Source organism: Tetrahymena thermophila (genome assembly GCF_000189635.1).
Source record: "Tetrahymena thermophila SB210 genomic scaffold scf_8254582, whole genome shotgun sequence".
NCBI classification, from domain to species: domain Eukaryota; phylum Ciliophora; class Oligohymenophorea; order Hymenostomatida; family Tetrahymenidae; genus Tetrahymena; species Tetrahymena thermophila.
The window spans coordinates 706,318-721,217 of NW_002476353.1; the positions used below are offsets into that span (position 1 = coordinate 706,318).

The 14,900-nt window shown below is 21.2% G+C and overlaps 4 protein-coding genes across 4 annotated transcripts; all 4 read right to left on the minus strand. All coding sequences in view use genetic code 6, as the record gives it.

Moving 5' to 3' along the window:
* Positions 1 to 445: 445 nt before the first annotated feature.
* Positions 446 to 5,173, minus strand: TTHERM_00136030 (DNA replication helicase Dna2, putative; the record flags this gene model as incomplete). The annotated part of the gene is made up of 12 exons (XM_001019684.2): positions 446 to 520; positions 575 to 703; positions 752 to 856; positions 916 to 1,320; positions 1,384 to 1,494; positions 1,548 to 1,669; positions 1,719 to 2,075; positions 2,145 to 2,229; positions 2,277 to 3,200; positions 3,437 to 3,819; positions 3,872 to 4,177; positions 4,258 to 5,173. The coding sequence occupies 12 exons, from the start codon at positions 5,171 to 5,173 to the stop codon at positions 446 to 448; spliced, it is 3,918 nt and encodes a 1,305-aa protein (XP_001019684.2).
* Positions 5,174 to 5,740: 567 nt separating this feature from the next.
* Positions 5,741 to 10,720, minus strand: TTHERM_000136019 (DNA replication factor DNA2; the record flags this gene model as incomplete). Its single annotated transcript, XM_012798519.1, has 13 exons — positions 5,741 to 5,815; positions 5,868 to 5,996; positions 6,049 to 6,153; positions 6,203 to 6,601; positions 6,658 to 6,768; positions 6,821 to 6,942; positions 6,984 to 7,340; positions 7,396 to 7,480; positions 7,534 to 8,490; positions 8,790 to 9,172; positions 9,223 to 9,534; positions 9,624 to 10,475; positions 10,534 to 10,720. The coding sequence occupies 13 exons, from the start codon at positions 10,718 to 10,720 to the stop codon at positions 5,741 to 5,743; spliced, it is 4,074 nt and encodes a 1,357-aa protein (XP_012653973.1).
* A 753-nt stretch (positions 10,721 to 11,473) lies between these two features.
* Positions 11,474 to 11,938, minus strand: TTHERM_00136020 (sybindin family containing protein; the record flags this gene model as incomplete). The annotated part of the gene is made up of 1 exon (XM_001019683.3): positions 11,474 to 11,938. The coding sequence occupies one exon, from the start codon at positions 11,936 to 11,938 to the stop codon at positions 11,474 to 11,476; it is 465 nt and encodes a 154-aa protein (XP_001019683.1).
* A 1,037-nt stretch (positions 11,939 to 12,975) lies between these two features.
* Positions 12,976 to 13,788, minus strand: TTHERM_00136010 (transmembrane protein, putative; the record flags this gene model as incomplete). The annotated part of the gene is made up of 4 exons (XM_001019682.3): positions 12,976 to 13,129; positions 13,186 to 13,278; positions 13,374 to 13,537; positions 13,612 to 13,788. The coding sequence occupies 4 exons, from the start codon at positions 13,786 to 13,788 to the stop codon at positions 12,976 to 12,978; spliced, it is 588 nt and encodes a 195-aa protein (XP_001019682.2).
* Positions 13,789 to 14,900: the final 1,112 nt, after the last annotated feature.

Here is a 14,900-nt window from a genome sequence, read left to right on the forward strand (position 1 = left end):
TGTATATTAATTAATTATATTTGTATTAAATACTTTATAAAAGTACTTAAAACATATGTTAAGTAATTAACAAAATATTTATATGATATTTACAGGTGTTATTTATTTATTAATTTATTATTACATAAAAAAAATTAATGTTTATATCATATATTATTTCATAATTAAAGAATTGTAGATATTTTTTTTATTCGAGAAAATAATTAATTTAAATAATTTTTTCTCTCTATCAATCAATAATAAATATTCATATAAAATATTTTTAGTTTTTATTAAAGAATTTCAGATAATTATGTAATTAATTTTTAATTTAAATGAAATTTTTAAATATATTTATTTTGATTATATTTATTTTATTTTTTCATATTGTAATAAAAATATTTGAGATAAATTTAGATAATTTACATTTTATTTAAATAAAATTTTATGAATGAAGTAATTTATATCAATTTTCAGGATTTTATAATTAAAGAACTTCTTCTTGTATTTCTTGCATCTCTTGTTGAGTTAGTTGGTATACCTGTTTTAATAATCAAAGGAATTATTAATAAACAAATTCTTAAAATTTCATTACATATTTCTTTTATTAGAGTATAGTCATTAAAGTGTCTATGGTTTTATAGCGATTTAATACATTTTAATTTCCAACGATGATTAATTTCATTTTTGATCTTGTAATAGCAACATTTGTTCTTCTCCAATTCTATTGGTAAATGAAATTTAGAATATAATTTTTGTTTAAAAATATTACTGATAATAAGTGATCATTTCCAATTTTATCAGATATATGTAAAATTATAATATCTTTATCTATTCCTTAACTTTTGTCAACTGTGAAGAGTTCAAGGTCATTTTACTTTTAATGTTATTTAGTTAAAATTCTATTAAAGTTGTATGGAAATAATTATGTTTTACTTCAATATGAAGCTAGTTCATATTTTTTAAGAATTGAACTCTATAAAAGTTGTAAGGGGTAATTAAAGCCATGCTCTTATTTTAAATATTGACTTCTTAAAATTTCTTAATCAGCAAACAAATAAACTTAATCTAAAATCTATTTTCTTCAATTGATTATTTCTAAACTAAATCTTCTTCAGCAGCTCCTTCAACTTTGAAGCTTTATTCCAAAAGGCTTGTATCTATAAAAACAACCTCATTGTTAGGTTACATACAATGATTTAAACTCTTGTTTGTTATCCTTTTTAAGTCATCTTCATTAATTTTAATTTTTCTATTACCAATGTTATCATCAAATGCCTTTAGTTAATTATTATACACCATTATATTTGAAAGTTCCATAATTTTGTTATTCATTCTGAACTATTTATTAATTTAATCAATAATGTCATAATACCATAATTAAAAAAATATTTATTTATTTACTTGGCTTTTAAGCTTCACTTAACATAGTGGATATTAATTACACATTCTTTCAAATAAACTAATAGAAAGACCTTATTTGCCAGCTTCTTCATTTTTAACTAGAGGTTATAGCTTTTTATATTAATAAGTTGAATATTATATTTAACTATATTTTTATTCAGTACCTAGAAATGATCTCCGATTAAAATAGATTTATCACAAATAAGCATAGGACCTAAGCAAAGAGGCTCTACACACTAGGAGGCTTCATCTATAATACAATAGTCAAATTTAATCTTTTCACTGTCTATAAAATAATGAGATTTTAAAAATATATTTTTAATGTGAAAACTTACGAAATAATTTATTATTTGAGCCAATAATGGTAGCAAAATATATCTATTTTTCTTTTAAGTAGTCAGAAAATTATCTTTCTTCCTCAAAGGAGTAAGGATTATATAAAATTTCTTGAGCAACTGAATGAATCAAATTTTTATTTGATCCTTTTCTTAAGCAAATATTTTTTATCTCAGGGAAAATCTCTAATAACTTAACAATTATGTTATCAAGTGCAGAATTAGTAAAACTTGTGACCAAGACCTTCTTTTTTTAATCAGCTAAAATCTTGATTAAATGAGCTATTAAAAATGTCTTTCCAGTTCCTGGCATACCTAAGATGCATGTGAGTGATTCACTTTTTAAAATTTTTTTAACTTTTTATTATTAATGATTAAACAATTGTTAAATTATTCGTTTTTACTAAATAAAATAAATAACCATACTAGAATCAGCTTAATCAACATTTTTGAGAAGATTTGGATATTTATTTAAAATTTCTTCTATCTTTTCATCAGTAAATTCATTATTCTTTTTTAAAAAAATATTAAATTTATTTTTAATCTCAAAAGATTTACTTAAAATTTAGGAGGAAAGTTATCTATGATAACAGATGTAAAATCCTTATTGGTCAACTTTAAGTTATAAGCCTCTTTCAATTTCTAATGACTTTCACTTTGCATAACAAGTTTATTTAAAATCAAATTTAAAACATTCTATCTTTAATCTGGATATTAGTCTTTGTTATAGCTCTCTAAACTCCAATATAGACCGTTACCAATTTTACTATTTAAAACTTTTTCAACCTTTTTTTTATCAAAGTTAACCTGGGCTTGTATGCTCTTAAGCTTTAAAATAATAGAGTGACTCTACTCTTAAAGAGTTTTTTCTTCTAAAATAGCTTTGAATTTGCATTTTATGTCCATCTAATAAAGCACAAAGCTTTCACCTTCTTTGTAAAATTCGCTTAAAGCAATAAGCTTACTTAGCGAAGGACATATTTTTCTCAAATAAATAATATGTTCATATTCTTTTTATGATGCATTACTATCTCTAGAGCTATCTTTAGAAGAAAGATTTTACTAAGATTAGATATAGCCACTTGTTTAGAGCTACTCAACTTAAGAAGAGAAAAACTAATCGAAATTTTCAGTCATAAAAATTAACTGATTGTCAGCCTCATTAAGTAGCTTTTATTTTTTATCTTTTTTGATATCAGAATCACATTATTATTCCATTTAAATTAGATCTATCCATTTTTTTAAATAAAGCTTCGATCCTTCCGTTAAGCTATCATAAAATTAATGAAAATACTCAAATTATTTATCTATTTTATATTTTTCAGGTAAATCTTCAATATCTTTAATATTATCATAATCATCAACTAATTGATTTGCATAGCATGCTTCTTTTTCATAGCAAAATTTGCAAATATCAGGTCTCTCAATATTTATTTCTGGCATTTTACCTTGAGTCTCCATATTCTTTATAAATTTAGCAAGCTTTTTTTAAATATAAATATCGCTGAAATAAATACATAATACAATTATTTTTAATTAGTTCAAATTAGTCTTGAAATTTTCAACAAAAATTTAATTATTAAAAAAAAGCAATTTTTTGGTATAATAAGTTAAAAGATTTTTTTATAAATGAGGAATTACAGTAAATATTAAAAATAAATAATAAATAAATAAGTAAATATTTATTTATGGTTTAAGTAAATTAAAAATAAATGTACTTTATTTCTTCTAGTAAGTAAATTCACAGAAGATTACTTAGTGGGACATGATGTAGTGAGATCATTTAAACTTAAATAGTATAAAAAACCCTCTAAATTTTATTTACGATCATATTTTTGATTTAATAAGAGACAGTAAAACAGGTTTTAATCTTCATAAATTTACTTTTTTTTTCCACCTGTTTTTAATTCAAAAGGAAGAAAACATTCATATTTTTTTTCTTTTTAATCAGAAAATTATTCTTCAACTTCACATTTGAAAACACAATCAATTTATCCTTTTAGTCCTAGAGCCTCATTATTAACAACCATTTCATTTTCAACTAGCTTTTTAATTTTAATTTTTCTGTTACTATACTTAGTTTCTATAAGTTTTCCTTCGACTTTAAAAAATAAATATTTAATTTAAAACAGAGAGATGCAATTAATAATTACTTAAATAATTTTACAAAAAGTCCATCATATTTTTTGCTATATATTTGATTTCCTTTTCGAAAGTGTTAATGCACTTTTCTAACAAAAAAAGCTCTTCTAAATACTTAGTGTAAAGCTATTTGATTATGTCTGTTAAAAATGAATCTGATTTTTCTTTTATGATTTCTTTTATTTATTGATTTTAGCTATGCAAGGTCATCAGATGTTAGAATATGTCATGCAATATAACACCCTTTAACATATTCCAATTAGTGGATTCAGTAACTTTAAACTTCATTTTAATCAAAGGTATCCTATAACAAGACGCTATAATTAAAATTTAAAATAAAAAAACTATTTAATTTATCATCTTTAAAAAAAGAAATAAATGTAAAAATAAACATTACTAGATTAAGCAATCAAAGTTGGATATAGCATCTGATCAGGCTCCATAATCAAGATGTTTGAGCTTGAAAATACCTCCTTCATAACTCTTTCCTTGTTATCACATAGCTAAAACTAGTGTAAAATAGAGAAGAAAAGATGTATATCGCGCTAATCTGTTTAGTTCTACATCTTCAATAATTAATAATTAAACTTTCCCAAAAAGTTAGCTTGATCATCTATATCATATTCTATATCATTATAAGTACTCCCTATTAACAACAGACCTATTTCTACTAATTTTAACTTTTCTTCAAGTTATTTGTTATTCTTAATACTTACTCTTAAGTATGTTGATGTATAATTTTTGTTTATATCCTTTTCAGCTAAGTCATGATCATCACATGCAATTTGATTAAAGGCTTACCAGTATTCTTAAGGAATTTCATTTTTTTTTATAATTTCTGTTATAACTATGCTTACATACTTTTCCTCATTAATTTCCTTCAACAAATTTTAATATTACTAGGCTTTCTAAAGATTTGTTATAAACTCCACATCTTCATCGCTATCATCAGAAGAGCTTAACTCCATTTTTTAATGCATAGCTTAATTATCTTTTGTTTGCTAGTTTTCAACTTAAAAACTCTCTACTCTTTTGATCATTTTTTTAGTCTCTAATTCAGCCTTATTTTTCTAAAGATCAGATTGATTTTAATTTTTAGAAGTTGAATTAGACATTTTTTGACTAAAGTTTTAAATAAAAAATTTTTCATCATCATCTTCATCACTGCTACTGCTTTCACTATAGCTAACTTTCACTTTAGCTTTAGGTTCTTTGCTAAGAACAGTTGAAATATTTTATAATTAATTATAATCTTCTATATCTACTTGATTTTTTTCGTTTAATCTTTTCCAGCTGTTCATATTATTATCCATCTCTAAATAAAGTAAAATTTCTACCTTTGTTTTTACAATATCTTTTTTTGATAAAATAAATAAGAAAATATTTGATATTTTGAGTTTTTAATAAAAATTAATCAACTTATACAAAATTTGGCGGATAATTGAGGAAAAAGCTAAAATAATTAAAAATTAAAATATTTTTCAATAATTATTTTATTAATTTTAATTATTATAAACATAATCTGAAATAAGTAAATAAATGTTAGAATTTCTTCATTTTATTAATTTTCATAAATATTTGAAACAATTAGTTTTAATAATAAACTAAAAAGAATACTCTCAAAAAATATATTTTATTTTAATTATTGTTTGTGCAATAAAATTTATTTAAGATATTATTTTTATTTTTAAAATATAAGTAACTAAATTTTCCTAAACCCTTTATTAAGATATTTGCTGAAGATAGAAATTTTATGGTAATTATATAATAAAATGAAATAATATTATTGCTTTAACAAATAAAAGGGGATATGTAGTTTCTTGTTTATACAAAATTTTAATTAATTAATAAATAAATAAATTTATTTGATTATATTCACATCAATTAAGATCATTTTATAATTTAACAAATTCATTAAATATTTCTTTAACTTCTAACTAATTTAGCTGATAAACCTTTTTGAGATATAAAATAAAATAAATAAAAATTTTTTTGAAGTTAATTTACATAATTCTTTTCTAATAGAATAGTCATCAATTGATCAATTATATTATTTTTTTTAAGTATATTCTTATTTCCAACAATAATCAATTTCATTTTAGATCTTGTCAAAGCAACGTTTGTCCTTCTAAAGTTCTATTTAAATTAATTAACATAAATTAAATGGAGTTTTTATCAAAAATATTACTGATAACAAGTGATCACATCCTATTTTGTCAGTTATGTGCAAAATGATAACATCTCTTTCTTATCCTTAGCTTTTATCAACAGTAAAAAGCTAAAGATCTTATTACTTTAAAATAAAAATACTCAAATTAAATTTATATGTTAATTTATTTTACTTAAATTTTCATTAGTTTTAGGTTTTTTTAAACCTGATATCTGTAAAAGTTGTAAGGTGTTACTAAAGCCATGTTCTTATTTTGAATGCTAATATCTTATAATCTCTTAATTAACAAACATATAAGTTTAACTTAAAATATATTTTCTTCAATTGGCTATTTGCAAACTATTTCTTAATCATCTTTTTCAATGATTTCATTTTAATAAAAGCTTGTGTCAATAAAAACAACTTTATTACTAGGTTGGAGGCAATAATTTATGCATTTGTTTCTTATCTTTTATAATTCATCTTCATTTATTTACATCAGGCTATTACCAATATTATTGTCAAATGCCTTAAGTTGATTTTGATATACCATAATATTAGACAGTTCCATAATACTATTATTCATTCTAAACTATATTTAATGTTGGTATTTTTAATTAAATAGATCTTTAAAGAATATTTATTTACCTAATTTTTAAGCTTGATGTAGCAGCTTGGGTACTAGTTGCACATTCTTTCAAACAAGCTAATAGAATATCCTAATTTTCCAGCCTCTTCATTTTTAATTATCGGTTATAACTTTTAAATTAATATTTAAAGCTTAATATTTAAATTTAAATAGAATAACTACCTATTAATGATCTCCAATTAAAATGGATTTATTGCAAATAAGCATAGGACCTAAACAAAGTGGCTCTACACATTAGGAGGCTTCATCTATGATGCAATAGTCAAATGAAATCTTACTACTTTCTAAAAAAATGTGAATAATAGTAAATTAATTAATATTTTACAGAGTAATTTATTGTTTGAGCCGATAATTGTTGCAAAGAAAATTTTTTTGTTTTTCATCTAATCAGCAAAATGTTTTTCATTAGTAAAAGATGAAGGATCAAATAATATGCCTTATGCAATTGAATGAACTAAATTTTTATTCGAGCCTATTCTTAAGCTCATATTTGACAATTCTGGAAACAAATCCAAAAGCTTGACAATAATATTATCAAGCGCAGAATTTGTATAACTTGTGATCAAGAGAGTCTTATTTTAATTAGTTAGTATTTTTATTAAATGGACTATTAAATATGTCTTTCCAGTTCCTGGCATACCTTATATACATGTTAGCGATTCACTTTTTAGAACTTTCCTAACTTTTAACCATTCATTAAAACTTGAGTTTAAAAAATTTAGAAATAAACATTTTACCTGAATCTTATTAATCTTCATTTATAAGGAGGTTTGGATAGTTATCTAATATACTTAATATTCTGTCTTCAGAAAATTGATTATTCTATATTATTTTAAATATTAAGTTAATTTTGAAGTTTAAGACTATTTGGTTACTTGAAATTTAGGAGGAGTATTGCCTATGATTACTTTTATTAATTCTTTGTTTTTCTACTTAAATTTTTCAGTCTAAAATAATAATTTTTTATATCTTTTATTTTAATTAATTAATCTATTTAGAATTAAATTTAAAACGTTTTATCTTTGAACTGAATAATATTCTAAGTCATTTAGTTCTACACTCCATAATAAGCTGTTGCCAGTTTTATTTTATAAGATTTTTTCAACCCTTTTTTAATCAAAGTTGACTTATTCCTAATTGCTTTTGAGTTTTAAAATGATAGAATTATTCTACTCTTCTACTACCTTTTCTTCTAAAACAGCAAAGAATCTACATTTAATATCATTTTAGAAAAGTGCAAAACTTTCTCCTTCTTTATACAAATCACTTATAGCTAATACTTTTTTATCTTATGGGAATATTTTTTTTAAATGAATAACACATTCATAGTCTTTCTATGCTTCAATATCCTAGTTTAAACAATTTTCTTTTTTTTCTACAAATTAAAATGTTAATTTATTGTTATTTTCACTCTTCTTTACATCTAAGTTAGAATTTTTCTTTTAGAGTTACTCAACTTAAGGTATGAAAAATTGATCAAAATTTTCAGTCACAAATAATAAATCATTATCTGTTTAATATTGTAGATTTTTTAAATTAGTATATTTGATCTCAGAATCAAATTACTATTCCATTTCTATAAGATCTAACCATTTTTTAAGATAGAGCTTTGATTTTTTTGATAAACTTTCTTAAAATATAGAATAGCTGTGATCTTCTAACTACTTATCTATAACTACATCTTCAATATCTTTTAAATTATCTAAACCATCTGCAACTTTACTAGCATAGCAAGCTTCTCTTTCATAACATCTTTTGCAAGTATTTTCAGATTTTAGTTCATTTTAAGGTACTTTCCCAGAAGTATTCATAGTTTTAGTGAGTTTAGCTACCTTTTTTAATATAATAAAATGCTTATGAATGAATACCCATTTGTTAATTAATATTTATTTGGTAAAATTTTCTTTTTAAAAAATTATAAAAAAGGAAGTTTTAAAAAAAATGGAAAATTTTTTATTAAATATTGATTAATTTAGATTAAATTAAATACATTTATTTTATTTTAAACAAATAAAATCAATCCTCTTAATTTATAAAAAGTATTTTTATTATTAAAGAGAAAAATTATTTTTTTATTTAAGAAAAGGAAACAAAATTTTTAAAACAATTTAATTTAATCTAAATCAATTACTTTATTTCTGATATTAAATATTGAAGATGCTAATTATTTAGTAGGACATATTGATTTTAATTAATCCTAATCTTCAGCTAATTAGAATAAAAACCCCTCTAAGTTTTGATTACTTTCTAATTTGTAGTTAAGTAGAAGGCAGTAAAGTAGATTTTATTCATAATAGCCTTCAATGTTTTTCCCTGTTTTTACTTCAAATGGGAACTAGAGAGTCTACTTTGGTTAACTTCTATCTAAATAATCTTCAACTTCGCAACTGAAAACATAATCAATATATCCATTTATCCCTAAAATATCATTATTAACAAACATTTAATTTTCAGCTAAATTAAGCATCTTAATTCCTCTCTAGCTAAACTTAGTTTTATAAATTTATCTATCCGCTTTAAAAATATTTAATATTGTAAGATACTTTAAAAATAAAAAAAATTACATCCATTAAAATACTTTCCAAAAAACTGTAGCATTTTTATTAATTCAAAAATAATTTCTTCTTTTATTTAATCTAATTTCTTATCTATCAAGAAAAGATTCTCTAAATATTTAGTATGAATTTTATTCACCAAGCCATCTAAAAATTCATAATCAGGGTTTTAAAATGTATTTTTTTATATTTCATTCTAACTAACCATAGATATTAAATGCTAAAACAAATCACGTAACATAAAACATTTTAGTAATGGCCAGCTTGCAGATTCATTTGCTTTAAATTTCATTTTAATTAAAGAACTTCTATAGCACTTTTCTAAAATGGAATTAAATAAAAAATAAATAAATATGATAACTTTAGTATGGAATGTTTAATAAAATATGACAAAAATAAATTAAATTTACCTGACTTAGCAATTAATGATGCTGGTAAATTAATATCAGGCTCAAGTATCAAAATATTATTATTTTTAAAAACTTCATTCCTTGTCTCATATCTACCATTACTCTCATTAATATCTTCTTCATTTAAAACTGAGAAGAAGAGATGATTATCTACTATATCATTTTCATTCTTAGTTTATATTATCTGGTAATTAAACTTTCCTATAAAATTGATTTTATCTTCAACTTCATATTAAATCTAACTAAAACATTTTTCTACTAATAATAAACCTATTTCTACTTATCTTAACTACTCTTAAAGATTTGTATTATTTATTACCTTTAATCTTAAGTAAGTTAATTTTTATGTCTTTTCTACATATTTTTTTCCAAATATTTCATCTTAATCAATCATTTTTTAGAAAGCCTACCAGTATTATTCTGGGATTGGCTCATTATTTTCAGGTTAAGATTTGCTTTCTGATTTAATCATTTTTTAAGATTCTACTTTAGTAACCATAAAACTAACATATTTTTGATTATTTAATTACTCTAACAAATATTGAAAATGAGAGGACTCTTTTGGTTATTCCTTTTACCTTAAGTTAGACTCTGTTTCTTCATTAATACGAAAAGATTTTAAGTTTATTTATTCTAAAATTTTATTGTTATCCACTTGATTTGCTCTTTACTAATCAACTATGGTATTTTAGTTACTTTTATCGAGCTTTTTGGTAATTGATTCTTATTAAATTACGATCTCTTAATTTCTTTCATCACTATTAGCTTGGATTAACTTCATTTTTTATATCAACTCAGGATTAAAATCTTACTTTGCTATATTCTCATTTTCAGTTAAGATATTTACCACTTCTTTTAATAAATTTAAAAGTATAAATTTTTTTACTAAAATTTTAATAAAAATATATACTATTATCGTTTATATAATTATCTGTACCACTATGACTTTTACAGGAATCTAAGTATATTCTTTCACAATCTGTTGGCTGTCTGCTCAATATCACTGTGGCTTATGAAAATTATTTTTATTAATCTGCATTTCCATGATCTTATTCATGTAATATGCGAAGATTACTTAAATTTTAAACATTTTCCATTTTACTAAAAGCTATATTCTACTTTTTATTTTGAGTAGATATTTTTTTATTTTTGATAATTAAAAAGATTTGAGTTATTATTTCAAATGATTAAGAACAATGTATTTAGGTTTTAAGCAAAAAAATAATAGAGATAATTAACAAATAAGTATTTTACTCAAGATAAAATACTTTTATTTTTTAGCAAACTAATTTATAAAATGTAAATTTTTAAAAAAGCTAAATTTAAAATCTTTTGAATTCAATATCTTTGAATTTATAAAATAAAAAATATTTTTGGTTTATAGCTTTAATTTTCTTAAAATATAAATGAATAATTACATTAATTAAAAATTTGTTTTTAAAAATAATCATTTTTTCTCAGTAAATAAATTAAATTTTTTGAATTTTTAAAATATTTAATTTAAATAAAAATTAAAATTTATCATAAGACTTTTTTTTTGAATGAAATTAAATTTATTTTTTAAACTTGAAGTTAATTAAACCTTTGAATTTTAGTTTGTAGTAGAATTAGAATAAATAAATTATTTAAGTTGATATTTATATTTTAGTTTTTGAAGGACTCTTAATTCTTTATTGATTTGAATTGAAAAATAATTGATAATTAAAGAAAATAAATAAAATTTCATTCAAATTTATATAAAAGAAACAAAATATTTAATATTGCAGCTCACTCACTATTTCCTTTGTTTGATGATAAAATTTATTATTCCAATATACAAATAATTACATAATATATATCATAAATACTTATCAATTTGATTTATATTAAACAGATTACTAGTTTTAGAAAATAGATTTTATTTTGCTTGTAAAAGCTGTATTTTTTATAATTGTGTTTGCTTAATATAAAGGATTTCTTTGAACCAAGTCTATATAAGCCGATAAGAATATTTCTTCTAAAATATCTGAATAATCAAAATCATTGTTTGATGAAAGCAATATAATTTTTATACCTCCTGGAGAGTCATAAAGAGAGAATTTATAGAAAGAACTTTTAAAAAACTTAACATTCTAAGTAGCAAAAGGCGAGAATTTTTTATTTAATTCCTTGAGCGCAGCAACAAGACCACATAGATTTTATATTCTAGGCAATTTTTCTAAAATTTAGATTTTCATTTCATCAGATTCTTTATCATTCACTAAATCATAATGAAATAAAATGTTTTTTCTTTCGTTGAAAATAATCAATTCAAATAAATCAGGCTAATTATTCATTTTAAGCTAAGTTCTAAATTTTATGTAGATTAAGATTTTGAATTCCTTTTATCAATAAAATCAAATGAAGTTTTTATGTAAAATCGACAACCCTATTTTATTAATACAGCTAATTAGATTTTAATATATTAAACAAATATTGTTAATAATAATTTCAATACAGTTTGTATCTTTCTAATATAATCTAATTTCTAAAATTTAAAAGTACTAACCAATAATCTTATTAAAAACAAAATATGAGTTTCTTTTAATTTTTATGAATCATTAATAGAATATTTTTTTAAATAACCATTTAAGAAGATCAACATACTTTCAAAATAATGTTTTATTGGATTTTTGAAAACTAAAATAAAAGTCTAAATTTTACCATAAATTTGAATATAAATTTTAAATACCAAAATAATATTATTTAATTGTTAATTAAAGTAAGAATTAGAATTAACTTTGAATAACTTTTTAATCAATAAAATGTAATTTTAATTAGTATTTAAAAGCTTTTATTTAATTTAATTTAAAGATGTTTATAATAGTATATTATCTTAGCTTTATTCTAGATTTCCTTTATTTTACATTTTTATTGAGTTAATTATCAATTAAAAAAAATTTTAATTAAAATTAGTTCTGAATTTTTTTATTGTTGATATTAGAATAATAAATATAAAACAATTTAGTTCATCATTACTATCAAACAGTAGGTAACATGTAGTTTTTTAATTTTTTAAAATTCACTACATTCAAAAAAAAAGATTTATTCATTATAAGATCAAGTTAGATTGCTTAGCAGATATTTTACTATGAGTCTTAGTTGTAAAACATCAGTTAATAAGATTATATAGTTGAAAACTAAATCTTTATTTAATGGTAAGAAAATGAATCTAAAAGGAATTATTACTGAAACATAAAATTTAAGAAAGCAATTAATGCAACATAAATATTAAAGTTATTTCCATATTTTATAAAATTTAAAAAATTTAAAAAGCATCTTATAATTCTTTAAAGCATTGAAAATAGAGTTTTAAATAATAAAATATATTAACTCACATGTATTTTTTGAGTAATTGTTTTATTTTTTTAATTGATAATCTGCTAGAAGATTCCACTATCTGATAGATATTATTAAGCTAAAGAAACTCGAGTTCCTCTAAAAATTAGTACTTTGGAAGAATTCCTTGCTCTGAAAGACAGTAAATCCTAATAAATATTGAGGTAACATTAAATATTTAATCAAATATAAAGTGTAATTTTACACAAAGAGGACTATAAAAGCTATAATTGCAAGTCTAACTAGTGCTCCAAGTATAGATTTAAGTAGTTTTATTGGTTTTAAAATTGTATATTAGCTTTTTTAATAAATAAATAAATAATTTAAATGATATGATTTTATAAAATCTAATTATTTATAATCATTTTAAAATTTTTTTAAAGCAATATTTACATCAACAAAATAATATCTCCTAATAAGGCTATAGTCCCAAACCAAATTAAAAAGTTAACTGTTTCTGTACCAGCTAAGCGATAAATTTCTAAATATGCTTATATCATTTAAATGGGTATCTTATCAAGCCATAATTTTGTATATGTAACTAACTAGTCTGGAAACTGTTTATAAAAAAATATGAAAATATAAAATTAAAATTTGTATTGATTGATTGATTAATTTGTGATTTTTTTACTTATGGGCAATTATATTAGCTATTATCTTCATTGCTTGTGGCTTAAACGATATTTTCATTTAAAGGAATTGTGTTTGGCTTATTTATTTGTTAATGAATACAAAGAAGTAAAGACCCATGGCACACTAATGCAAAAGCTAAAACATAACAGGCTATAATATTGTTTAACAAACCCATTTCTTAAAAATTGTATTAAGTATATAATTTACTTTTTTAATAAATCTTTAACTTTTTTTACCGCGTAATCTTTATATCCACTAAGTTTAATTAAAGAAAATATTTGACTTTGCTCCAAATATATTAAAATATGTAATTAGAATTTCTACTTTTAAATTTGTTAAAAAAAATTAGCACAGAAATAATCAAATTCTAAAAGTTAAATAAATGGTCTTAAGTTAGTAAAAATCTTTTTTTAAACTATTTATTTATTAATTAAAAAAACTGATAAATGTGTTTTTGTAAAGAATCTAAATAAACATATTTAATCAATTGACTATATACTAGTTATTGAAGGGAAATATATAAATAAGTATTTGGTTTATCCCTACTAAATTAATTTTATTTTATTATTATTTAGGTAATTTTTAATAAAATAATAACCAGTTATGATTAAAGACAATTTGTAATTTTATTGAAAAAAAAAATAAATTAAGAACCAATATCAAAAATAGAAAAAAACATACAAAGAAATACTGAACAATAATTATAATGATCTCATCAAACTTAGAATCTACCTAAATAACGCTACTAGAAAATTCTGCTGGAAATGCTTGAGATTCTATAATGGAAAAAGTTAGCTCTACTGTTAGATTACTATAGAAGATTGAAAAATTCAATATTTAAATTATAATAAACATTTTTTTTTAATTTAGTTACAGATTTCTTTACTTTATATTAGATAAACAAATGCTTTATAGCTGAGTTATTTATTAATAATTATCCACAAAAATAAATTTTAAATTCAAATTATTTTATCACAGCATAAAAAACCATTTTCAGAGAAAGTTGATTTTAAAAAGTTAAAGATAGAGATAAAAGAAGGCAAATATGAACAATCCTTTATGAAAAATTATAAAGTTTTTATGGTTTCAAAAGATAGTGTGAGATCTTACTTATCTTTACTGTTTATAGCAGTCATAATTTCACTTTGATTTTTTGTATCCTTTCTTTAGAACTTAATAATAAGTCTATATGATATTTTACTTGATAAAAAAACTATCTAGTAACAGCAAGATATATTATATTTTTGCAAATTTATTTATTAAATCAAATAATTCAAAGGAATAATG